Raw genomic sequence first — 27,017 nt, 5'->3', positions numbered from 1 at the left:
GTGTTCCTACTGCATGGGAAGCAAGATATTGCATGTAAACAAGGAGATAAACAGGTATTGGCTTATCACAACCACTGTAGGAGGTATTTCAGGGAACAGGATGTGTTATTGTTCCCTAGAATGCTATCTATTTAAAACAAAACATAGATATACTCAAGGAAGTAGTATGAAAGTATTACAAGATTAAATTGATTTGGTTTGGATTTTGAACACTTAAAATGAACTGGTGGGCTGGAGGCCAAGCTTCATAAAAGCCTGCTGAATATTAAAAGTGGTGAAAAGGTCATTGAGCCTTCTGTAGTTTATGGACAGTATGGTTCAGATCTCAGATGCTCAGATGGAGGCATAGGAATAAAATTTAGAGAGAGCTGTGCTTAAGAAGGTTTTCAGCAAATGCGTACATCATTTAGTCGGAACCATAACCCATTTCCGAGTTTATGGAATAAGAAGTAATTATTAACATAATATCAATTATGTTTTCTGCTCCTCATTTGTTTACTTCCAGGAAAAGCTCAATAGGAGGATTCATTTGCACTTTTTATGAGTTAAAAAGTAACATATTAAGCTTTATGTTCAACTGTAAATCTTCATAGCACATGAGCTATGCAGCTGAGTAAAATTTAACAATGATCGTCTCACTCTTGCATTTATGGAAACTTTCTGTGCAGTTTGATGTTTCAAGAAAACCGATTCTGTTGCCTTTGTCTTTCTAAATACTTCATTGAAAAATTAGAAATTCTTAAGGTGTCACAAATGCTTAGCTCTTCTTTCTCTGTATGATGTCACGAGTATGAAAGTTTGCAGATGTTAAAGGTTTTCTGTAGCTGTTGCAGCAGCCCAAGTCTCAGTGGTGTAAGTGCAGAAGCAGGACACCTTTGGATGACACCTGCCCTAAAATGGTCACAGTAGAACTACATAAATGCTTAGGGTGTTAGTGAGCATTTATTGAGACTGAAACGGTCCTTAATTTCTTCACTGACAAGTATGCATTTTAATACATACTGGCATCACAGAAAAAGGCAGAGGTGGTTGTTTTTTCTCTTGGAAATCCTGATTTGAACTTTTAATTATTTCTATAAAACTATTTTCTTCCATAGTCAAAAAGATATATTGGATCCAGTTGGTTTATGCTTTTTCAGGCATCCTTGGCTAATTTTTCTAAGTTTAGTGAGAATTGTAGCAATTTAGTAGAGCAGGTTTTTGTGTTCGTTAAGACTTTGGAGGTTCTATTTTGCAAACCAGCCTAGTAAGGGTGGTGATTGATTTTTTTTTTCTTTTTTTTTCTGTGCAGTGTCACAAACTAGTAATTTGAAAAATTTGGGGATGAAAATAGCTTCTGAGGGGCTATGAGCTATGTGATATTAGATCTGCCATGGCAGTTATTTTCCTTTCTAATTAAATTCATGCAAAATAGGCAAGTTTTAATGTAGTTGACAATTGTCATAGACAACTTTAGTTCTCAAAACTTGTTTTTTGTCTTCTTCCCCCCATCACCACCTTTTGCAGCTTTATGCAATTCCTTGGTTTCTTACAATGTTTACACGTGAGTATGCTTTTCTTTTTTCCTTTGATTAGTGTTCTTATATTTCTTAATATTAATTCTTCTCACTTTTTCATCTAAAGCCCTTCTAAGTATCTTAGTATGATAGGTCATTTAGTAGGATGCTTGTAATTTGCAAGGAGGTGGTGTGAGTGAAAAACTCAACAGTGCCTGTCACTTACTTTCTGCCCTGATTTGGTAGTAATTAGCATTTCTACTACTTTTTTGAGTTGTTGTTATTGTTATATTATTATATAGTTGGTTTGTTGTTATCTATTATCTGGATTATTTTACATATGCAGTATTTAGGATGTGTTCAAAGGAAGCTGTTATCTACTGGAAAAAGTAGATAAAGTTTTTAACTATAATAATAGTTAAAAAGCAAAGCCAAACCTCACCACCATCCCCTGCCCTCACTCAAATAATATAAGAAAGAGAATGACTTTGTTTTTGAAGATAATCATATTTTTATTGCATGTAGACACACTGTTATTCTGATAGCACTAGTTTTCTATATTTGTGCATGTGTATTAGGAACAAAGAGAGCTTTATAATTTGGTGAGCTTTAATTAAAGAGGACAAAGTTAATAAATCCAGTCTAGAAAGCAATTTAAAAACTTTCCTAAAAATCTGTGATTTTTTTCATGTCATATCAACATTGGCAGACGTTAAATTTAAATTTTTTAAAAAGTGGCAGAATGAAAAGAGCTCATAGATTATTTCTCTGATGAAATATCAAAGAACCTACTGTGCAACTGTTAATTGCAGTTTCTAAAGATCTTGACTGTGAAGCAGTAGTTCTTGCAGTTGTCCATTTTTCTATACCTTTCATGAGAATCACCGCATTTAGAAAACCAAGGAGATGGTTTCCTTAAGCAGTCAAGTGTGAAAAAATCTTAGAACTATTTAGTTAGAAGATAGCTTATTTTAAGAGAGCCACCTTCAGCTTTATATATAAAATCTTGCTATTTTTAATAGGCCTTTTTCCTTGTCTTTCTTTTATTCTGCCAATTTTTTCTTTATTCTGTTCATTTTTTTGTCTAATTGTAAGTAGCTGGTCTTACTGATTAACTCACTAATATCATCTTATTGTGAAAAACTGATATGCATGCCTTAATACATAATTGTACTGTACCAAAAGAAAAATAAATTGCCTAAATTTTGGCATACTTTGAAATGTGAAAACCCATGTGCTTCCAAGTATTCATTAATAAAAGAAGACTGTGATTTCCAGAATAATCAAACTGCCTATGAAGACAAATATGATCCTAAACAGGCTGAGTCCTCTTTGCTCCCAAATAAAAAAGAAATAATTCAAGATGGGAGAGGAAGGAAGTACATAAGCAACTCATTAACACTGTAAATGTGTGTATATGGTTATAGTTTTATTTATTGTGCTTATTCATTATGCAGATGTCTTTCCTTTGCACAAAATTTTTCACTTGTGGGATACATTACTGCTTGGAAATTCCTCCTTCCCGTTCTGTATTGGAGTTGCCATACTTCAACAGCTGAGGGATCGTCTTCTGGCTAATGGATTCAATGAGTGCATTCTCCTTTTTTCAGACTTGCCAGGTACAGAAAAAAACTGTTTCTTCCTTTTTAATCTGTCTTCTCCAGTGTGTTTCTAAATATATGTTTAGAAATCATGGTAGCTTTAGGCAAACTCGCTGCCAGAGTGTGTAGATCTTAACTACAATTTATTGTAGTTTGTTGAAGTCTTTTTGCTGTCGTCAGCAAGAATGCAGTAGGGTTGTTATTTCCAAGTGAAGATGGGAGTATTTTGTTGTGAAATTTAGAACAATTTAATATAATTCAGAAGCAAATGTTTATAGTCATGGCACATACAGACACCATCCAGTTGATACGCATTATTTTTTTAAACAAATTGGGTACTGTTCTGAATAGTCCTTTTCCACTTTGATGCTGGTATTAGCCTGTTTTCCTTTCAAACATAATTAGACTTCTACTGTGGAAGTAATTAATGTAAAAGGACTAGGGAAACCAGTATAGGAAGCCATTGGAATTCCTATGCTAAATGTTTCCATTTGAAATGTAAAGCTTTTAGAAGAACTTTCAAAATTGTATCAGAGTCTGCATGATCATTGTGCAGTTCTATGTATTTGCTCAGTGGGAGGTGATTAACCTATCCATGCAAATGAATACCTTACAAAAAAAATTGCAGTTAACCATGCAGTTTGTGTCTTCCTTCTGAGCAGGTATCTAATAAGACAGTAGAATGCATGTGAACTGAGTAAGCCATGTCACCTGAAAGATGTGTTTTAGTTGTAGTAACACAAGTAGGAAGGCTGCTGGACTCAGAACAATCTTATGTTCTTGTATTAATTCCCTCCCTCCAACTCAGGATCCTACTTATGTAATACAGGTCTTAGGTTAAGAGGTGGCAGTGTTTTAAATGTGTAGCTTTTCTTTAGATAACTCTAACTTTGGGGTAATTCCTGGGGTAATTATGGATTTAGTGAGCTCTATTTGAACACCATGTGTGTAATTCAGTAATTCAAATTCATTTAAAGTAATTCATATTCAGAAGAACTGAAGGAGAGAATGAAGTTTGGAGGAGAATTTAAAAGGTCTTGTTAAGTGTTGCAGTCTCCACAACTGCAGAGTTTACAGAGGTTAGCAGTAGTCTAGGATATGGCAGCAAGCAGATGAGGCTGAGTTCGCAGTTGCATAAGTCAGTGAGTTATCATAAATGAAGCTCTGTGATTTCTTTAAATACTGTTGTCACAAATTGTCTCTTGCTGTACACCTTTCCATATGGGTCTGGATTTCAAAATTTGTCTCCTACTTATTAGTTTAGTGTGTAGTATGTATTTGCTACTGTATTTTTCAGTTTATAAGAAATTGAATTAGGCCATTCCTTATGATGTAGAATTTTAATTTTCAATCTGTATGCTTAGTCATTTCACATGCTCATGGTAAATTTAACAGGATATCTACAGATGGCTGAAATGTGAGTGCTGAACTAAAAGATTGACTCTCTCCTCATCCTCTCCTCCCCCATGGGTTAGCTGTATGTCCTAGTTAAGTACAGATTCATTAATATTCAACTTATTTTCTTGCCTGAGGTCATTTCTCCATATTTTTTTTTTCTCGAAGGGTGCTAAATTATAGATTCCAATTTATCTTAATTCAGCTGATATACTGACACTGGAAGTACTTTATGCTGAGGTCGTGTATAAGAACACATTAGTTCTCTTAATACATATCTGTTCATATAATAAAATTAAATCACTAAAATCCATAGTGGTATAATGTACATGCATTCTGCTGGTTGTAGTTGATGACAACTTTGCTGATACTCTGGTAGGAAATACGAATTTCTGAAAATATTTTTTTTTTCTTAAATTGGTGATGTCTGTGATAATTAGGATGTCAACAGTGGCGAAATTGAATATTTTGAGATTAATCTAAAGCATACCATAAAATACTGCTAGTAAAACTACTAAGGGGGAAAAAAATAAAGATGGAAGACAATCCTAGTGTGACTTAAAAGTTAAATGTTGTTGATCTAGCTTAATCAGTAACTTTTTCAACATATAATTCTCATAGCCTTGTCCCTTTTCTTTCTGACCTGAGTCTTATTTCTGATTAAAAAGTATTGACTCATTATGCATTTTGTCACCTGTGTCTTCCAAACAAGACTTCTGTTATTTTGGGTATGATAAATGGTGTGCCAAGGCTGAGAATTCTCTGAAAGTAATTTACAAATGACCTTCACCTGAAACTAGGTCACTCCCAGGAAGAGATTGTTGTTCAAAACGTGTGCGATAATTTTGAACTAAAATCAATTGTTGCTCAACAGTCTGTAACTCCTGCAATTTTTAAGCTTTGTGTGCAGTGGAATGGCTTATTTCAGGCTGCCAGTGAAAACAACTTCCTTTCCAGACTGATAAGGTATTTTACTGCCATCTTGCAACTTTGTGGAACACTTTTAAGATTTCTTGTTTTAAAAAAATAAAAACCCCACTGCGTAATTTCTAGTTCATTGTATATAACACAGTTTAAATTACTGTTTTAAAATAATAGTGATGTGAGGAAAATGAAGGGGCATTGTGTCCTTATTGATTACTTGATTCTGAAAACCCTTTCCAAATACAATTGGCCATATTTTATCTATAAAGCCAATACAATTGGGCATTACTTGCTATTTTTGGGAGCTCTGTTGGAAATTTTAATTTATTTTTATATAGTTTAAACAGTGTCCTATCATATCAGGAAATGTATTTGAAGATTTTGAAAAAACAATTGCTTAATTAAGAGCACTGGAAAATCCTTTTGCAACAAATGTCCCCTTGTAGCAACAAATGTCCTAGTTCATTCCTCATGGAGCTATATGAAGGGGGCATATAAGCAACTGCTAAACCTTAAATAGAATTAGGTTGTTTAGGAAATACTACCCCAAAGTGCTGGAGTTTTTTTACTTAAATTCTCTTTCATTTTTTTCTTTCATATTTCTCCTTGGGTCTAAGAGCTCTGTTAAATACAAACTTTATTCAAGCAATATAAATAACAGACAATATTTAGGAAGTACCATTTGAGACAGACAAACAAAACCAGCCCTGAAGTTGTTGCTAATTGTTTTACCTGTAGTTTTGAGACTTAGTAAATTTTGTCTTATTCAGGTGATGCAAAGAGAGAACAAAGACAGTATTTCTGCAAGTCTGACGTAGCAGAATGTGTCAGGAAAATGAGAATGGTAAGGGTGACACTACTATGATGAGATTCCTGAGGTACCAACAACAGAGACAGGACTCTGCTTTCACACCAGTGCTGATTTGTACTAAGCCAGTCTGGATATCCCTTAATCTCATGTATCAGCAGATTTACAACCCAGAAGGCTTTTCATGCACTGAGGACCAACTGTATGAGTTTATTTTAAAACATGCACTTTTGCTTATAGCTTAGTCTTTAGAATCTTGCCATAAGTTTGTGTGGTAATGTCCATTATTCAACTCAAAAATTGTGCTTATTGTAGTTTGACTTGATTACCAAGTTCATTACCCGCTGCACAAGTAGTACAAAGTCAACAGCAGCTTTTGTTAGGAAGCATCCAGACACATACAGCTCTTTGCAAACAGTTGAAGAATCCTTAGACCAATCCACTCCCACCTGGAATGGGTGCAGTATAGGGCCTGGCAAACAGATCTTCCTCCAGTGATCACTGCCAGTATCAGCGCTGCCATACTGAGATGAGTTACGGCCTTCTAAAGGGATAGGGAACTGATGAAAAGGTGGGGACAGATGTTGTTAGAGAATAGGGAAATATCAAGCCTAGACATGAGATAAAACATACTCAAACCTTTTAGGTTAGTTCAATAAGCTCATTTTCTGTAATTTTGGAGCAAGAGGAGGGTTCATTCTTTTAATGCTGTGCACCCTAGGAAGGTGTCTTTTTGCTGACTCCAGTCTAGTCACTGCTTCCAAAGGAAGAACCTTGGCCTCAGATAGGAAGTTTGTAAAGACTGACTGTAGCAAAGCAATCCAGTAGCTTGCATTCAGTGCAATGAGGAACTACACTAAAATGGTTGAAGTGGAAAACAGAGGATTATGCTTTGTGAGACACAGGCATGTGGCCTTAAGATGCAAGATCTGGCTATCGTCAAACCACAGACATAAATAATTCTCTAGGGAACAGAGTTTCTCTAATTTGGAAGAAATTATTATTTCCATTGCCATTCTAGTGATGTGCCAAAATGCTGAATCTCATGATGGTGGAAGCCACATGAATGCTTAGAAGGATTGCAACCAGCTTATAGATGGACTAAAGGTTAAAAAATAGTAGAAATTCTCTACTAAGATTGTATGGAGCAATTTTGAATGATACATTTCTGTTGACAGCAGCAAAATTAGACACACATCAGAAAACTCTACTTCAGATGTTTTTCTGACCCTAGGTAGCTACCATTTTACTTTCTGCTGTTTTGCTTCCTGAGGATCCTTTGTCTGCCCGTGTCTGTGATCCATACACTTTTATTGTACTGGAATTTCTGGTGGTTCAGCATTTAGTTAATATAGATCTTGTAAGAGGAAAAATGGCAGTTGGTCACCAAGTCCACACTGAGTTTGTGGGTGTTTGGTGGCTGTTCCCATTTGTTTCAGCACTCCTCCAAGGAAAATGTAACCTCGGGGATTAAAACACCACCTTTGAAGGGACTGACAAGAGATACAGTGGTCTGTCATATTCCAGTGAGCAACAGGGATAAAAAAAGTTAATACATAGTTCTGATTAGGGTTTGACTTTTTTCATACACTTTTGAAAATGTCTTATTGCTTAGATCAGGGCTCTGAGGAACAGAAGCCATAACAGCTCTTCTAAAAGGAAACTTTTTTAACTTCAGCTATGAAATTTTGACGTATCGCTCTCTTGTTGTTCATGGAAGATAGCACTGGAAAGTATTTTGTCGTGAAGCTAGTGAAGCTGACTACTTTTTTAAGTTACAGTATAGCTGAAGAAAAACAGCACTTTGGTCTCGTTCACGTGATACACATGATAATGGTGTTGTAACTATGACAAAAACATTGATTGGAAATATCAAAAGACATCAGAATTTAAAAGGAAGTCACTTTTCCTAGTTTTCTTTTCTTGAAATATGTAGGTCGGGCTGATATTTATGGAAGCATCTTTTTCTGAGCATGTTGCTCATCTTTTCTATGTTAGATGGCTTTTTGGAGATGCAAGTGTATTTCATGATGCAATTCCTCAAGATTATTGGCTTTGGGACAGAAGCAGAGAGATTTGTTAGGGCACAGCTGCTCAACAAGGCTGTCTGGTAGTGTCAGACTGTAAGATTGATGTTTTTTTACCTGAGGCTGTGAATTCTTCAATTATTCACCTTTTCCACTCATTGTGACACAAACAAAACAGTTCTAGATTATAGATTCTACCCTCTTGAGACTGAAGAGAAATGCTGGAGTGGGCAACACACTGAGGAAAGAAATACTGAAATCCTTTGTTGTAGTCTGTAGTTGTCACTGGCAGAAGAAAATCAAATATATATCCTTTATCAAAGGGCTGTCTGCTGCAAGGAATGATGCTTCATAAGAAGGGTAAAAAGTGAGTTCATTGGTAGAACTTTCCTAGTCCATGTCTTTAAAATAGTCTGACACACAGGTAATGCCTCCTGTTCCTTGAGAGACCCCTGATAGTGCTCTCAATAGCGAAACGGCTCTTCAGAAAATAGAATAATCCATCTGTTAGTCATGTAGGATTTTGTACACCTTTACACTGGAATAAAATGAAAGTACAAGAGGGTAGACTGTCAAGCAGACAAGCATTTCTAGGATTTCTAGGCATGAACTGACAAAAGTGAGGCTGCTCTTATCTGAGCTTTGTTCCTAGATGTGGCGAATTTTTTTTTCCTCATTACAAAGGTGTCTTGGGAAAGTATTTCCTTTTTTTTTCCCCATTAAAACTACAAGCATAGCAACTGCTTCAGGATTAGACTAATGCTTAGAAAGCAATAGCGTGTACTAGACTTTTTTCCTTTTTCCTTTTTCCTTTTTCCTTTTTCCTTTTTCCTTTTTCCTTTTTCCTTTAATTGTGGAAAACGTTGCTGATAGAGCAAGGTGCCTCATAGGATATCTGTTTATAATTTTGTTATGCTGAGTATGTTTGTTTGCCTTACAGGTATAAATGTTCTGCTCAATAATCTTTAGTTCTCTAACTGCTAATTGAGAATTTTTAAATGAGCTGCACAAATAATGCAGTATTAAAAATTCTTGATTGAAATGTACATTAGCAGCACATTTCTATATGATTGTAGATATATTTGGGGAGTGTATATCTAGCATTGTAATAGAGATACACATAACTGCTTAAATACAGAATTGGAATGGCAGTGTACACTGAGAGCTAGAAAAGTCTTTCTGTCAAAATAAGGGCTATGAAGTGAGGTTAAGTGAACTCTCCGTGCTCTTATACTTTGGGATAGCTGTCAATTCCCTTTGATTTACTTTCACATAATATTTCACTTAAACTCTTGCCTTTATAAATCGGCCTGGGCCATTTGGTTCTGTCTGTCCAAATTTCTTCATTTTTAATATACTAAGAGTATACTGGAGTTTAGTAGAAATCAACAGAAAAACCAAAACTAAACATGGAGAACTAGAGCAGGGTTTGTACCTAAAGGTAAGACTTTATTGATATTGCAAGCTTGGAATAAATTTCAGGACTGCAATGTTAGTATTGAAGGGCAAAACTTGTTCAGGGAGAACAGGTATCCCAACTGGGAAGAGCTCACATTGTATGTGAACAATGTTGCCTGCATTCTGAAAATGATGAGAAATAGTCTGAGTAACCAGCACGGGTGTGTCAGGTGACACCTCTGTCACTTCACAAATTTGAGAAGTCTAGGCAAGCATCTGTAGGGGATAGGGAGGATAGCCTGGTCACATTGCATTTGGCTTTAGAGCAAGGCGAGGAGCTAGACAGTCTCTTGCTGGTTCTTCAGTCTTCATACTAAAAAAAAAAAAAAAGCATAGCACCATTCTAAGGAGACAAATCATGTAAGCAATTGTGTAAGCTGATAAACCACAAATTTGTCTGCTGGGAATGCAACCCTGAAATGACAAACTTTTATGTCTTGAGTATAATTTAATATTTTCATGTGTAAATTCAAATGAGGTGTGTTAACTTAGCTCTTTCACAGAATAAGGGAACTTTTTCCCGTGGCTTATGAGTAGGTTAATTATGCAGCAAGCTTTGAATAACTTAGAAAATGTATACTGACAAGGTTGGACTGATGTTAGTTACTTAAAGCTATTAGTTTTGCTATGTGAAACACTAACACAGACTTGACTAGTAGTAAACACTGGAAGTTTTGGATCTCAGTTATCTACTGTAGTGCCAAATGGCTAGAGCACTTTTATTTAATAAATGAAAGCAGTTTTAAGTATAAACAAGATGATTATCCTTCCTGTTTACAGTTGCTGTATTTGTGGGAAATAACTTTTCAATTCTGAGTAAAATGTTGCTTGCTCTAGCAGTTTGAGAGTGTTACATGGTTCAGGATACTCATTAGGCAGATCTAAATTCTCTATTTGTATTTATATTTACCCAGAGTTTTTCCATCATTGGTATGGGAACAAACAGGTCAAATTAGAGGCCTTCATCCTTTTCTCATGGCAATAGGTACTCCTTTTCAAGATTACCTGAACTTTTGTCTTACTTTAAAAGCAGAAAATCTGAGTTACTTCATGTTATTTCCTTACGAACATCCTGAAGGCTAACAGGAGAGCTATGCCAATACAAAGGTCTTCTACTTATGGCTCTTAAGAGAGTCATCAGTTTTATAAGCATCTAGCCTGGTCAGAGTTTCTGACTGTAGAATTTTTTACAGGTTTATACCGGTTACTCCTGGGAAATAACTGCAGTAGCTCATAGTTACCACCCAGATGGAAACCTGTAACAGCATGATCTCTAGTTTTGCATGCTGAGTTTCAGTATTTGCATATTATTTCTGTGAAGCACAGATTTAGGATAAAGAAGGTGAGTTTCGCTAGTATTTCAGATTCTAAAACTAATTTAACAAATATTTAGCAAATACTACAACAAAAAGAACATAGAAAAGCCAAAAAAGAGTTATTCTTTCAAAAATTGACTGTTGTTGGACGTTGTGTTGGTGGCACCACAGGTTCCTCATCGCCATGGCTTTCTCACAGGTTTCTCCTCTGAGCTGATCCCTGCAATTTTGTGAACCTGTCCTTTTATTCATCTTCTGGTTATCATCTACCTATGAAGTAATGTTCATTTTTCTGCTGTGCTGCTTTATTTCCCCTTCTGTATTTCTCAAGTTGGGCACGGTAGCCTCCATCTGACTATTTCTATTATATGTTGTGAATTCCTGTGCATCTGTCATTGGTCAGTATCCTACCCTGTGTTAGGGTCCAGATGTCTTTAACAGTTTGTTAGTTTGTAGAAGTGTCTGCTGTTCAGCAGCACTGGCACACCTCATAAAAATGTTTAGAACGCTCTTTCTTGTTGGAGCTTAGCTACAGTCTTTGTGTAACCTATTTCTGTATTCTTTCTCAGTAAGACAGCATGTGGCATTTGGTGATTGGCTTACAGTAAAGCTTTACTCTTTGTACAGTCACTTGGCATTCTGCTCATCTCAATCAGTGCAGGACACTGTCACGTTTCCATACTGGAAGGCATTCTTTAGTAAACGTTTTCACTGAACTGCTGAGTCAGAGGAATTTTTGCAATCACAAGTAAGAAAAGAATCCATGTTTGCCCTTTATGCAGTCTAATGTCTAGGGAATAATTCATAGTGTTTGCTGCTTCTTCTCTCTACTGCTGTCCACAAAAAAATGAAGTCACGCAACTATCCTGCAATGTATGAAATAAATAATGTAAAAAGAATAGTTCTGCATTGACCTTTTCATTTATAATAACCTTCTTACAGTAATAGATACAGAGATGTTGGATAGAAATGTCACTTCTCTTCCTAGATTTGTCCTGTTAAATATGCACACTCAGTGTATCTTTTTGTATGTCATCAGGAAGAAAGAGTTTATGGCCTTTCACCTCTATTTCTTCTAAGAGCAGGAATCAGGAGTTTGAACTGGCTGACCTATTCAGCTCCAGAGCTGAATAGCACAGAGATTTCTGGCCTATTTATGTGGCTGTGTGGTGAAAGCTGATGTTGCCTGGCAGGGTTGTAATAAAGTATTTATGATGGAGATGTCAAACCAAGCTCATAATTCTGGGCTATTCCCAAAATGCAGAAGCAGTTTATTTTGGCTGAGTTTCTTAACTGGTATCCTGTTACCGAAGGAAAAGGCTCTGGAATTGATTAACTGCATACAAAGACTTGGTCTGTGTAGATTTGTATTAGGAAAGAACCATTCGTCTTACATTTTTCTCCATCATTTGCCTTCACTTGCTGTGAACAGCATATGCACATCCAGTTTTGCTGTAGAAATAAAAAATTCTATGTGCTTTTGTCACAGGTGTATTGCATTTAAACTGATGCTTTTTTCAACATCTGTTTCAAGTGCAATCTACTTGTCTCCTGTATCTATAATAGTAAACCTTAAATGTACATAGCTTAAAAAGCAGCTATGTCAGGCTGAGCCATCCTTTTCAGTTGAGGCTGTGGATACAGGGAGACAGCAGCTTGGTAAGAAGTTATAGTTTAGCATGAACAAAGCAAAATGAAAAACATCTTAGAATAAACAGTAAGTTTGGTTCAGAAAAGGAGCAAAACATTTCAGTAGGCTTAATGTTAGGATGGGGCCATGGCAAAACAAAGATGTAACTGTTAGATAACTTTACTTTCACTTCCCTACCCCTACCTTTTTCAATTGCTGTATTATCTGCATATTTAGATATGTCAGTGAAGCCTTTTGATGCTGAGCAATTAGCTGGTGCCACAGAATTGTTTCCTGTAAGTCTTGATTGCTGCTTGACTGTGAAATACTTGATCTCATTTGAACCAGAACTCCTAAACATAATGTTTGAAAATTAAACTTGTGACTTTGGTTCCTAAGATACTTGGGTTCCAGCTTTGACTTTTTGAAATTGCACTCTGCAATTTTTCAAAAACAATTTGAAGATGTACTGAGTTTTGAAATTATAACTTATTTTTATAGTATTTTTATTATGTTTTAAGTCAGCCTTAAATTTTTTCACGCTTCACATTTAATGACACCATGTTACATCAGCATGTTTTCATTACAGATTTTCCAGTGAAATAATTTGTCTTACTAAAAACAGAAGGCACATCATTTCTAAACTACAAAATACCCCAGTGCTGGGATCTTGGAGAGCACAGAGATGTTACATGTACGTCTCCATGAGTGAGCATGCCATCTTCATCCTTTCTAAATATTACTGTTCACTTCTTGCTCACACCTGGAGACGTATGCAGAGCCTGCTTTCAGAAGAATGTTTTTCTAAGTTGTTTGCTCGTGTCAAGTGCTCTGGCATTCTGCTGAGGTAGTCTGTTTGTTCATAGTCCTGTCCAAGAATCCAGGCTCTGGCTTGATGTGCTTCTGACATATCAGTGGTATGTTTCTAATAATGTGGAAGCTCTAATGTTTTCTGGCTTGTAGTGCAGTGACTTGGGAGCAGGAAGAGTAGAGGCAGGATTAATGCTGTGTGAATGCACAGTCTTGGAGAGATAATAAAAGATGGACATTTCACCAGAGACTGACTCATTTTTCATATATTTGAAAGGGCATGGGAAGGAATTGGGATTGAAGTAGTGCAGCAGAGCCTTACTTATTAGCCAAAAAGAGGAGAGAAGATCTTATCCAGCAAGCTGCACAAGATTGCATTGCATTTTAGTTACTGACAGGAAGTGATTTTTCTTAAACCGAAATTGCAAACAAATGATGAAGACAGGCTTGAAGGTTACCCAAGTGTGGAGCCTGTTCATGCAATGTGGCTAAAAAATATTCTGTAAATATTTATACCAGTTTAATGTAGTCTTAAACTCCAGTATCCTGAAAGTAATTGTTTTTTAAAAAAGAATGTGAGTAAATTCTTTGAGTAAATTCTTTTACCACCCATAGTCTTGTCTCCCTTGTGGGTACTAGATGTTGACTGTTCTCATATTATATGCATGCATGTGCCTATGGTTTGCACATGGTTTGGGGGGCATTTTGTGGTTGTGGGGTTTTTTTATTGTTACTTGTGGAAACCCCAATTGCCTTGTTGTAGTTTTTATTTTGCATTATTGAGAAGCAGATCAATTAATTGACAGACTGTACATTTGTTTTAGGCTTTAGATGGCTTAATTCTCTCTTGATCTGTGGAGTTTCATTTTCAGCCATGCTTGCTGTCCTCCTGAAATGCTGCTTGTAGAAGTGAAAAACCAAGCATTCCAAAATCGCAGAAAAACAGACTCCTACATTTTTTACTAGCATCCTGATTTGTGAGAACTGGTTGTTGTTTCTACACACACACACACACACACACACACACACACAAAATAAACTGAGTTGGAAGGGGCCAAGGATCATTGAGTCCAGCTCCTGGCCCTGCACAGGACACCCTGAGAGTCACACCATGTGCCTGAGAGTTGTCCAAAAGCTTCTTGGACTCTGTCAACTTTGGTGTTCTGACCACTTCCCTGGGAAGCCTGTTCCAGTGCCCAAGCCTATTTTCCACTTCTCTAAAATGGATTCCTTTTGGAATTACAGAGCTTGTTTCTAAGAAAAATATTTTGACCCTTTTCTGTGTTTAACACTGTCAGTCTCGATTTGTGCTTTTACCTTTTCTGTAGCTTTACTGCAAACAGAGTTCCTATTCCATCCCCCCATTCTCTGTTTTCAATTTCAGATATATGCAGGCTATTATGCCCTCTCACAGCCAAATGTTTCTCATGCTATTAATTATTGGTGTTCAGATATATTTTTTTTGCTGGCTAAATTCTGCATTCATATCCTTTATTACAGAAGTACTGCTAATGTTTCCTTAGCTAAGAATCTCAGGAAATGGGGCTTATAACTCAATTACAGCAGTCTCTTTACAAAAGAAAAACAAAAACAAAACAAAAAAAGAAACCACAGCCCTGCTATAAATACATTACAGTCTTGAACTGAAAATTTCAACTTTTTATAAAGACAGTGAGTTTTCAGAAATGTAGAAAAAAGTGCTACTGTAATGATAGTGCTTTAGGGTGTTTTTGGAGCTTTAGGAATAATAACCAGTTAAAGGCATCTCCTCTCTTTACCTGAATTTAGGAATTGTGTAAAATTCTCCAGTTGTGTGGATTTTCTTTGGGAATGATGCTAAGTAACAGCCTTCTATTACAGTATAGTCAAAATGAAAAATTGTTAGCTACTGTTGAGACATCACATACTCCATTTATCTTTGGCATCTATTATCCCAAGTAGCTAGGGAACCTGATACTGTCAAGAAGAATTGTGGTTTAGTTTCACACATCCACAAAAAGGTTTTTAGAGCTAGAATTAAAACTGGGTAAGCCACAGCTTTACTCTCAGACTTTTCAGACTTTTAGAAGCAAGATAGCACGTAAGCATGCTGTCATCAACGGAATTAAGGCATCTGCTGCAGATTGTATCCTACCTGAATATGGACAGCTTTTTGAATGGGAGAGTAATAGATCACATCTTTCAGATTTTAAACAAAGTCAATCTCATCCGACTAGATTATTCTGCCCCAAGCTTCAATTTCAGCTTCTGCTCACCACCCTGCTAATGACTGAGGTTTCTGAAGTAGCTCCCAGATTGATGGCAAGGCATCAAATCTGCTGATGGCAATGAGTGACTGGTGGCAGTGCATCAAATCTGTTTGAGATATACAAATAAAGCCTGGCTACAATGCCTCTGTTTTCTTCATAGAAGCTGATGCTTTAATCGAAATTGTGACTGTTGTAATGAATCATACAAGATCTTGGGACAGACACAAGAAGTGATGATATCCCTGCTGTTTGTCTGTCACACTATACCAGTTTTGTCTTAAAATGCAAGTTAGGATCGTTTTTCTCTTCTTGAGACCAGATACAGGATGTGCAAAGTTAACCAGTCCTTTTATAGTGATAAAAGAGTAAATGGCTTTTATGTTATATCTTGTTAGAAGATAGATGCAGGATGCTTAGTGTTGTGAAAAATACACCTTTTTCCTTTTACATATGTATTTCATTGTACTTTCATACTTTTTAGTTGACCACATCTTATTTCAGGATGCTTCCCATGTGATACGTGTCAGCTTTCCTTACAAGCTGAGTAACATATTATCACTATGGCACTTCACTCTTTCAGCCAGGATGTTTCATTGGGATGACTGGTTGGGTTTTGGACTGTATTGTTTGTTTGCTTGTTTGTTTAAAAAATTCTCTAAAATCTCTAAAATAATCCATTATGTTTGCCATCAAGCACAAATTAATGTTGAAAACTCCTGTTTTCCAGCAAACAGATAGCATGTGGCTTTGTCAAAATGGCAGGCCATTCGAAATTCAGTAGCTGACAGCTTTTGATTCTGGCTCTTACTAGGATTTAACTGACAAATAAGACACTCAGATGATCCAAAAAATCCTGATGTCTGTACACTGTATGAAAATCTACTTACAATGAACTGCATGAACTTACACTGAACAGTCAGTAGTCTGACTTGTAAAGACTTTAAGATGCCTTACAATGACTAGACTTCAATTATTGTCCTGACTTTGCATTGATTAAAGTTCTGATACACTTCCCTTAAACAGATTTCACTACATGACTGGGGATAAAATTAGCTCGTAAAATGTCTTTACTAGTTTTTAGTAAAAAAATTGAGTGCTTTTCTTTTTGAATGGGAACATGTTCTTGAAATCTACATTTCCTTTGAGCAAGGCGCAGAGAGACAGACAAAGGTATAGATGGATATGTGTATATTTAGCAATGTCATAGCTGGGTTACTTGGCTTTACTGATATTTCACTCTTGCATTCCTTGTTTCTCCTTTAAATCCCTTGCAGAGATCGATATTGAGCGTTGTGTTCGCGAGTCAATCAACCTGTTCCGCTGGACTCCTAAGAGTGCCACCTACAGGCAGTATGCGCAGCCTCCGCGGCCAGCCCCTGAGAGCAACGGCGCCAGAAGCTCCATGTCCTGCTTCTCAGCAGACTACCAGGAGGCTCCTCGAAGTGACCTAGTAAGTAACCTGGGAACTGGAGCAGGGAGAATTGTTCAGATTGCGTGTTTCTCCTGTCTCTCCCAACTCCTGCTCCTTCAGTCCTGCTACTACAACAAACTCATGTCCACAGGTCACCTGCAGAACTACTAACAGGCTTTATCGTAGGAGAAAAGCAGTAAAAAGAACAGTTTGCCAGTGAGAAATAGGGAACTGGAAAGTGATGCAGGCAGCTCTGGCTGCTTTTTCTATCTTGGCATATGAGGTAAAGGATATGCCACAAGTTATTCTGAGAGTTTAGTAGGTGAGTTATGCCTGTGTTTATCTTGGCAAGAAGTAACTAATAACTAAGAGAATATCTATATTAAATAGATACTCAGTTTACTAAAAAGATTTTTCTTCTATCTCTCTAGTATAATCTAATGGTTGTTTCTCTTGTCTGATGCACTGTCTGAAGACTGGTGATTTAAAATTATTCCTTTCCTTCCTCTCAGTAGTATAAATCTAGTTAGTCTCTTAAAAATTAAATTTTATTTTGCTGGGTTTTTTTTCCTTCCACCTTCTCCTACAATCATTTCATTCATGAGCACATTCCAATAATAGGGGAAGTATATATAGACCTGCTATATCTGTTTGGCAAATTTTGTTAGGTTTTAGTCTTTCCATTTGTTTTTCCTAATTACTAGGAAACTAAGAGGAGTTGTTGTCACTCAAATGACTCTTTACTTTTTAGTCCTTAAACTGGAGCTTGATATTCAGTCATTTTCTAGTTTTTTTATTTTAGTTTTTATTTTATTTCTGTTTTAATTTCTGGAAGCCTTAGCTACAAATCTAGGACTGCAAGTGTAGACATGAAATGAAGAACAAAAGGAAACTTCAAAGACCTTACAGGATTTAAGAAACAATAGGTAGATGTAGAAAGGCAAGGGGGAAGAAAAATGAAATTACAGGGGAATACTGGTTGTTGTCATCCAGAAATTGTAGCCATCATAACTGCTGCTGTGCTGCTGGAGAGATATGTAGAGAGGCTTTCTGAAGGAGCCAAGGGCTGCACTTTCAAAGAGTAATTCAGATAGGTCCTCCTAAGGTCATCTGGTACAAATTCCTGTAGAAAACACACATGACACTGAATTCAGATGGGGTTGCCCAGGACTTTGATCCGTCAGGTCAAGAAAACTTTCAAGGAAAGTATTCAGTCTGGTCAGATGCCTGACAGTGCTAACAGTGAAAATTATTTTGTGTATGTGCTAGCTTTTCTGAATGTTATGACAAAAGAATAAAAAGCCAAGTCTTCTGATTCCCAGGCATTTGCTTGTGCCTTTATGTGTACAAGCAAGAGTCAAAGCACTTGGTTGTAGCAAAGAGGGAGATGGGGGAAAGCAGCACTAGTCTACTGAACTAATAATATTTGTATTTGTAACAGAGATAAAAATCCTTATTTCAGATCGAGCAAGGTTCTTTCAGTATTCTTCCGTTTCCTGAGAAATATTTTGGATGGTTTTTTCCTGATAGTGTTTTTATTTGCATACCAGAAGTTGTATTTGTTTATAGTGTCAGTAATTAGGCTCATCCGTCCGACAGTTTCCAAGAAACTAAGCAAATGTTTTTGGTATGTTAAAGGGGAGAGAAATAAATACTAGAACTTCTGTTGCCTTCTCTTTCATTTCTGGTTCTGTCTACCTAACAGGAAAGACCTCTTCATTTACTGCAGTGCAGCTGAAGCACAGCTTAATATCTTTTGAAGCACAAGAATATTGGATCTTTTGCTTACTGCTGTATTTTGGTTTTTAGCTCATCATATGAAAGAGAGCTGTATAGATTCTGGGATCAATACAGAAATGTGTGAGCAAAGAGGAAACTAATCTCATGGACAAAATAAAGACTATTCATATCTTAAATTATAGTCTGCAAATGTGTTGTTTGCTTTCATGTGCTGTATTTTTGTGTGTCAGATTTTGAGACAGATAGATATCAGTCAAGTATGTTATGATTCAGTCAGGAACCATAGTTTGGACTTGGAAAGTCCCATGTAACATGAGTTCATAATGAGCTACATCTCACTTGTGACCAGTTCTGCACTTTTGGATGTTTGTCACCATAAAAATGACACTTCTCAGGGATTAGAGCAATATTGATTTAAAAAAAATTGAAATTATTGGTGAAATACACTATTTACACGCAAAGGTGGTGTGGTTTGTGTTTGTTTGGGGGTATTTTTAACCTTAATCCTGGAAGTATCTATCTCTTTCTTCAGACATGCCCTCTACTGGTGTTTGCTGCCATGGGGAAACTTTTTGTCTACTTGAAAGCAGTGAAATCTGAGTTCAATCTTTAGTATACACAGTACCCTTCAAATGGATTTTCTAAAACACCATTGTGTCCTTGCTCTTCAGTTTAGCTGTTAAAAAATAACTTTGCTGTTTCCTTACCTATTTAGTTGGTCATTCTTTGGCCGAGTACTTTGCACTACATTTCTATCTCCAGTTTTATATTTGTGGGTCACCTCTGTATTTTAAAGTGGGTAGGGTATGAAACAATTCCTTTGTGAAGAAAGTTATGGGTTTGCTTCTGAAGGTAATTTATGACTTCTTGAAACATTAAATGTTCAGTATTTTTAATTGTAAACACCAGCTGTCTCTTACCTCTATATATGTGTTTTCTTTTTACGCTGCTTCAGTTTGTTTCTTAAGTGCTTTTTATTGGCTACTGAAGTATTTGTGTGTATCTGCATGTTACTGTGCTTTGGTTAATAATAACAGGAGAAGTATTTCCCCTCTGGGTGTGCATTTTTCTCCCTAAACCAGCAGTCAGTAAAACAAAACTGTTTTGACTCTTTTTTATCAGTAGCATTGCTTAGTTTTTATTTTAGTGACATCTATTTGCAACTTCATAAATAGTCTCGGGTGCACTCTTTTTTCCTCCTGGACATGTGTGTTGCTTAATCTTTTACTCTTTCAGCTAGAAAGCATATTTCTACTGAGATAAAATCTCAAGGAGGAAATAGTTTCAGAGAAAATGAATGTGCATCTTAAGTGAGTTTGCATGTTTATTTGAGAAAGATAAAATGTCAAAAATGACAACAGAAGAAAACCTTTAAATTCACTACTTCATTTACACTACAATCTACTCAGTCTTGTGTCTGTAACTTTTCTTTACCAGTACATGGATGATTTTTTTTTTCTTACTCTTCCTGAAACTTATTTTCATACCCTGGAAACTCCCAAAGTATTTTTCCTGAATGTCCAGGAGTCACAGAGACAAATAACACTGTAATATAAAAATTGTCTGCTGTATTTGTGTCTCCATTATTATAGATATGGTAGACATACACTCTCTCCAGCTACTTCCGTAATTCTAAATAAAAAGGAGAAAATGTTGCAGCTTCTCTATCTGCTCCTGTGAACTCACAGAAATGCAGAGACTGATACAGTTGCAGCTTTGCCTTGCTCTTCTACTCACAGTTCTCTTTTCAAGGGTGGAAGTTCCTGACAGATGTTGAGGAATGAAAGCATTCAACTGGAGAAATGTTTACCAGATGATTATTGATCCTTGCACTGATTTAAATGCCAACTGTCCGGTTCAGCTTTTAGTTTTTGATGAAGCAGTAGAAATACCTAAGCAGCAAGATGTCTTAATGGCTTGAACAACACAAATATGAAAAACATGGTTTTATCAGAAGTAGTATGAGCAAAGTTTCCCAATAATAACTTTCCTTTGCCAGTAATTAAGGAGAGCTTGTGTGATAGACTTCCTACAGATGGGAATTCAGGCCTATTTGTTATACAGCAGCACTGGCTTCTGAGTTCCTGTGTGCACCTAGGAAGTATTTGTCCATATGAAATGTATTAGCTAGGTTTATGTTAAGCCATTAAATAACTGATGTGTAAATCCATTTATTCTTCAAAAAGAAACATGGTCAGTAGTGTATACCAACACTTCTGTTTCAGTGTACAAGCTAAGAAATATCTGTATGATGTTCATGCTGTTCATAATGGCTGTTACTTATATTCTGCCTAAAGGGTCTTCTGACTGCCTTGACCCATTTCAGGTTTCTTTTGTCTTCTGTTTTTGTATGGAACTTGATTTTGTTTTCCTCTTCCATTGTTCTTACATTCAACAGAAAGCTGTTACTCAAATTTGTCTTTAGTTCAAATTGTGCAAAGCATTAACTGATCAGGATCTCAGTTAATGCTTCTAATTTATTTCGCATTTGCCTTTGATGCTTCTGTTTTTCTGGTTGTAGCTGCCAACAACTTGAGTGAGAAGTTGGGGTTATTTGTCATTTTTTAGATGAGTCGATTAAAATGCGCTTTTTATGTCCCTCTCTTGTGAGTGAATAAACAAGTCCCTGTTTAATTAGGCATGTCATAAGCCCATCACATTCTGGCAAGTATTTTAGGAATTGTTGCAAACTTAACATCTTTCTCTGTTTATTGGTTAGCTTTTTAAAATTCTTTCAGTACTTATAAGCCAGGCAGCCAGCTACCAGGAAGTAGGGAGTGTAGGGAAACTTCTGCTTCCAGTACTTTGGTTCTGCAGATTAAGTTACCTGAAGGAAGCCTTATTTAGCACTTTTTTCACTCTGACTGGTCTTAAAAATCTCTATGTATTTTCTATAGTTTTGGGACTTTTTCTGGTAGAAGATGAGACATTAAATAAATTGCCAGAGTGGATAAAATACAAAGTATAAGGCTCAGGAAATAACTGATGCTAAATGTTAAAGTCTCTAATGAATGCTGTGGCTGTTTTTTTTTAAGTTGTGATACAAATTGCAATTACTTTAATTGAATGTAAACTCATTGAAACCAGTGTACTGCTTAGTTGAGACAGAATTAAAGGAGTATGTTTGTAATGATCTAAATATTATTTATATGAGACAGAAATAGTTTGTGAGACACTCTAGATCGTGTTTAAGGACTGTAGGCTTGTTTTGCACAGACTTGGTTTTCAGGTCTCCCTAGTATGTGTTTATCTGCTTTGAATGTAAATGGGGCATTTGGAGCAGCCAGAGCACTCTCTGCTGCAGCCTTAGGCTCAGGTTCTGGATTCATTGATTGTCCACGAGTCCTTCCTCACAAGCCTTGGCAATTATACCCACTTTGAAGTTGAAAGATGGGTGTATTTGACCTTTTAGACCTTCCACAATTGGGATTCCGTGACTGATTAACAAATGTGCAGAGGGGGAAAGGGTAATTGTACCAGTAAAATTAATTATTTTTAAAAATCTAGCCGGTTCTCTCTCTCTGCATCTTGTAGGAATGTTATTTTTAATTTTTTTTTTCCCAATTTGGAAATTGTTTTAAAATCAGATTCTAGGTTTGGTAGCCTTTGATCAATTAAATATTAGGAGTTCCTTTTTTCTTCCTCTTTGGTTTTTTTCAAGTTTTGTCATACTATTGGAGAAAGAAATTTACTTTAAAAATCATAAGTAGTAGCCACTGTGTGGGACTATAAGGAATATGGCAGCTATCTTCACCACTCTTTGACGTGTGGAACTTATTGATGAATGAGCTGTTAACAAGACCGAGGTTGGATCCACAATAAAGTAGTAAAAAGAGCAGAATAGTGCACTCAAGTTTGCTGCAGCTATTAAATAGTTTGGACTTAAGGTAACTCTGTTTTTCCTTTCTGTGTCCAGTCTTAGCCCCTGTGGAGTGTATCCTGTGAGAAGACATTGTCTGAATGCCTGTGGTAGCATGGCCTGATGTCTGTCCTTGCCAAAGAAAATTACCAGAATATTAAAATGCAGAATGGTGGCACTTCCAATGCATGGAAAATATTAGTAAATAATTACACACCTCCATGTTTGAGTAATTTTTCAGGCTCTAGTGGTCCTGATTTGCAGTCTGGCTGGCTGACTGAAGACACAATTGTTATTTTGTTTGTTTTCATGTATTTTATGACTGACTCATTTCATCTTTGAGAGGGAGGTCTACAGTGGAAATAAGTATTTTTGGCAACCAAAGCCAAACTAAAGTTTCCTGAGTGAAAATTTTATTTCATACCTTGTTAAATAATCCATATTTTATTTTAAAAAATAGTGGCCTGCATCTAAAAAAGGGAAAATGAAAGAGCAGTGCAGTGTTTATGTGAATTTACTTTACAAGAGAAGTAACGGTCAAAATAACCCACTGACTGTGCTACAATACACTTTAGGACCAGCACGGATTTAAATAGCGTAATGCTTCATTCAGCTTCTGATGAGCACAATTAGATACTGCAGAGAGAAATTATCCACTTGGTGTTACATTTTTTCGTGTGCTTGTAGCATTAGAAGCAATGGAGTTTGGGAGACATTTTGTAAGTTTTGGAGGATCTTAGTGATTGTCTCACACACCAACATGCTCAGGTGCACAGCTGTAGCTACCTACCAGTCACAGCAACTCTAATTCCAGCTTGCAGCAACTCCTGTGTGTGCCATATACTGCTGCTGTGAAAGTTAGGTCTTCGAGCACAGTGCTGTGTAACTGTGCCATTGAGAGAGTTTCCATGACATAGGGAGGGGGTGTGTTATGTCAGCCTAAGGTGCCTTTTCCCTCTACTCCTCAGTCTTCTGTCCTACCCTATTCTTCTTCTCAACATACGGCTCTATAGGAGCCTGCCTTAGGCTAGTCTTGAATTTAGGATTCCTCACATTCCTTTCTTAGTGCACCTCAGGCCAGGCTAGGTGCTGTATGTTTTCTCAGTTGAGTCAGGATGCAGTGTCATTATGATCTAACTTTATTAGGAAGTGCAGTTGGAGGATAGAAAAGACTTTCTGGATGCAGCTCTCTTGCCTGATGCTGTCACTGTCTTCTTGCAGTTCATAGCCTCATACAAATTGTCTGGTGGCCTGTGTCATTGTGTCAACACCATCTTAATCTATTAGTAAAAGTGTTACAGCTATGTATATATATTTTCTCATCTGACATTATTAGGAGTGGAAAATCTGATTATCAAATGTGTGTAACAGCATAACTAGAAGAAAGAATCCATACTGGTTCCAAAGTTGAGCCTGCACCAAAATTTAGTCATGGAGCCCATCCTGCAAATGTGAATGAATACATTTTAGGCTGATGGGAGTAAATGTTGATGATGAGTTTCATATAGCTCAACAAAGCTTGGGCCCAGGTCTCTAAAATGGGTGGAATGGTGCAGAAATCCAAAGAGATTTATGTGAAAAGCACATTCAGCTTCCAGGGTAACTGTCTGGCTGACCATATTCTCAAACTTCTTGTCAGTTACTCAAATTCAGCACTCATCTTAATAGTCACCAGTTAGGGGAGAGCCTGAACAGTATGTTTTGACAGGCTTCAGAGTGGTAAATAACTGAAAATGTCCTAGAGCTGCCACTGTTAATGCCAGTTCAGAAAACAGGAAGGTGAATAAATAGCAACTACAGATGAAAAAAGGTAGACTGTCTAAATCCAAGGTCTCTGAACATACATGATCACATTATGAAGAAAATTCCTGTACCAGTTGCAGTTTGCATTGAGATGTGATACTAAATTCTGGTTGGTTTTGTTTTTAAACAAGACAGGGGAATCTCTGACTGACTGTTTCCTAAAGATTCTGTAATAATTTTTCTCAAATCAAAGAAATGCGGTTTCTTTTCAAGGACAGAACATCTGTCAAGAGGGGAAAAAAAGGCACTGATGGAAAGTGTTCAAGGCTGGCAAGATCATTCTTGCTCCTGCTTTTACTTCAAGTTTTATTGCACATTAAGGTATCCTGTGAGTATTCTCAGGCATGACTGGATAATGTCTCAGCTTTGTGTTTTGAAATGGTTCCATGCAGTGGTGAGCAGCTTTTACCTTTTTTATCATGTCAGGGGCAATAACTGAGAGTTTGCAGCATGTCTGCCCTGCTGCATGCAGGGGAATATCTTGACTTTTAGCCCTGCTGACTCAGTTTATTCACTCAATTATGTTATTCCATTTAGAGAGGTTTCCTTAATAATGAGCTGGTTTGGCAAGCAGAGCTCACTCACGTTTTTTGTAGACTGCCTACAAAGTTGTGTGCAGACATTTGGAGGATGTTTATGATTGACAGTTGGCTGGAAGTTGCTGTTTGTGCTTCCCAAGGTGTGAGTTCTGGAACAGGGAGCTTTGTGAGGGAGCCAGGATGGTGGAGGAGGTGGAAGAGTACAGCTTGCAAAACAAAATGAGGGAGAGGGAGCATAGAGAAGGTAAACACCAGTGTCTTGACCAGGTAATCTGAGAAGCAGAATATGATGGCTACAGAGGACTGAATCTGAAGTGTAAGAATCAGTTTGCTAGAGAGGTTGCGTAGAGAACACTGGCTCTCAAGTGCTGAAAAATTGTAGGAAAGAGTTCCTAAAATCTGGAATTTTGGCTGTTCCTCCTTTATAAACAGTTGCAATTGAACATCAAAAAACACTGAAGCCTTTTAGTATGACCCTTTGCTAGTAATTGTCATAAAAAATAGTGGGGATGGCGACTGGAGGGCTTAAACCATTATTTTATAAGCTTTTTAAAATATGTTTTTGTAGTTTTATTCTATGTACATGAATATACACTGATTTCAGAAATATATTCAAAAATTATGGAATGACATCTTTCAGAAAACATGTTTCTTCATGAAGGACCTTGATATTTTGAATAGAGTATTTTACTTGAACCCCAGATTCTAATTATACTGACTGAAGTATAATTAAATTAAAGTATAAACTGATACTTTTAATTATACAGGCTGAAGTTCCTAGTATATTAAATAAGCTGCACTAAGTTTTGCCAGCTTCAAAGACAAAGGGGAGAAAGCCTGGATCTACTCAGATAAAGCTGTCCTTTCCATGGATAGAAAGTTCCTTTATAGCTCCTGTGTTTATCAGATGGGACTGTTAAATTCAGGTCCAGCAGAACTAAAGATACTTGGCTATTTTCTCAAAAAAAGAAGTGTATATCTTCATTTAAAAGCCATGATGAAATGCCTGTAAGAGATTACAGGCTAGTGGGAAAAGAGAGAAGAGCTGTGATTGTACCAGTCTCATGTTCTGGAGTGCTTTAATCTTTCTGAAACTCGACTTCCAAATTGAGAATGGTTAAGCAGCTTTAATTGCCAATATTTAAAAAAAAATTAAATTCTCAATGCCTATTTCTTCTTATTAAGAGTAGTAAGTGCATATGGATTAGCAAATCTCAGGCCTAATTGAAAATTAATGGGGTGAGAAGAATAAGTACTTTGAAAGTAAAGAATGTAGGGTGTTGTCAGAGAAACTTCTGGGCAGCAAGGAGACCTCAGACTTCAGCTTAAGTACTCTTCTTGCTATTGCCATCCTGCTGATTAAGCAGTCTTCCCTGACAAACAGTTTCTTATAGCTGAATAGTCTAAAGCAAGATTCATGTTTGTAGTTAGAATATGCTAAAATAAGTTTCTCTTTGCAGGAAAACAGATAAAGTGACTTAAGTAGTAAGCTCAGTATTTTAGCACACGTAGACTTGTGTGTACATGGATGTGTGAAAATGGGAGTGTCTTTCTGATAATTTTAATGTTTCCTAAATAATGACAGCAAGTATATGGGTATGCTCTGTATATGAGCAGTACTCAATTTCAGTATTGTTGTCAGTATACAGTTTCTTACACAATCTCTAAAACACAAGTTTGTAACTGGATTTTTAACTACCTTCTGGTACTGTGCTTTAAGTAGAGCTTTTGCCTTTTTTAAGAAAGAGTGGAGGTTTTTTTAGAAAGTATGTGCCATGTCTGCCTTGGAAAAGAGTAAATAGATCACAGCAGGAAGAGAACTGAAAGGAAGAAACAAGCATTTTATATATGTGAAAAGCTTTTAAGGTTTTTTTAAGCTTTTCCCGGTGGTTATCCTGGCTTTTTCTTTTTTATTTGTCCTGTTTGTACTCCCTATAGAGTATTACTATCA

At 36.6% G+C, this 27,017-nt stretch overlaps 1 protein-coding gene across 2 annotated transcripts in view; it reads left to right on the top strand.

Annotated features, from left to right (window-relative positions):
• The window catches only part of TBCK (TBC1 domain containing kinase), a 112,828-nt gene that overhangs the window by 48,655 nt on the left and 37,156 nt on the right, over positions 1 to 27,017 (top strand). For both annotated transcript variants that reach the window (XM_042049700.1, XM_042049699.1), the window contains exons 21-23: positions 1,507 to 1,543; positions 2,954 to 3,115; positions 16,989 to 17,164. In XM_042049700.1, coding sequence (XP_041905634.1) covers positions 1,507 to 1,543; positions 2,954 to 3,115; positions 16,989 to 17,164 — 375 coding nt within the window. The remainder of the gene's footprint in view (positions 1 to 1,506; positions 1,544 to 2,953; positions 3,116 to 16,988; positions 17,165 to 27,017) is intronic.

The sequence above is a fragment of the Corvus kubaryi genome, unplaced genomic scaffold (assembly GCF_017639235.1).
Source record: "Corvus kubaryi isolate FWS band 111438036 unplaced genomic scaffold, C.kubaryi_AGA036_p1.0 71, whole genome shotgun sequence".
NCBI classification, from domain to species: domain Eukaryota; kingdom Metazoa; phylum Chordata; class Aves; order Passeriformes; family Corvidae; genus Corvus; species Corvus kubaryi.
This window is presented reverse-complemented; position numbering and strand designations above follow the sequence as displayed.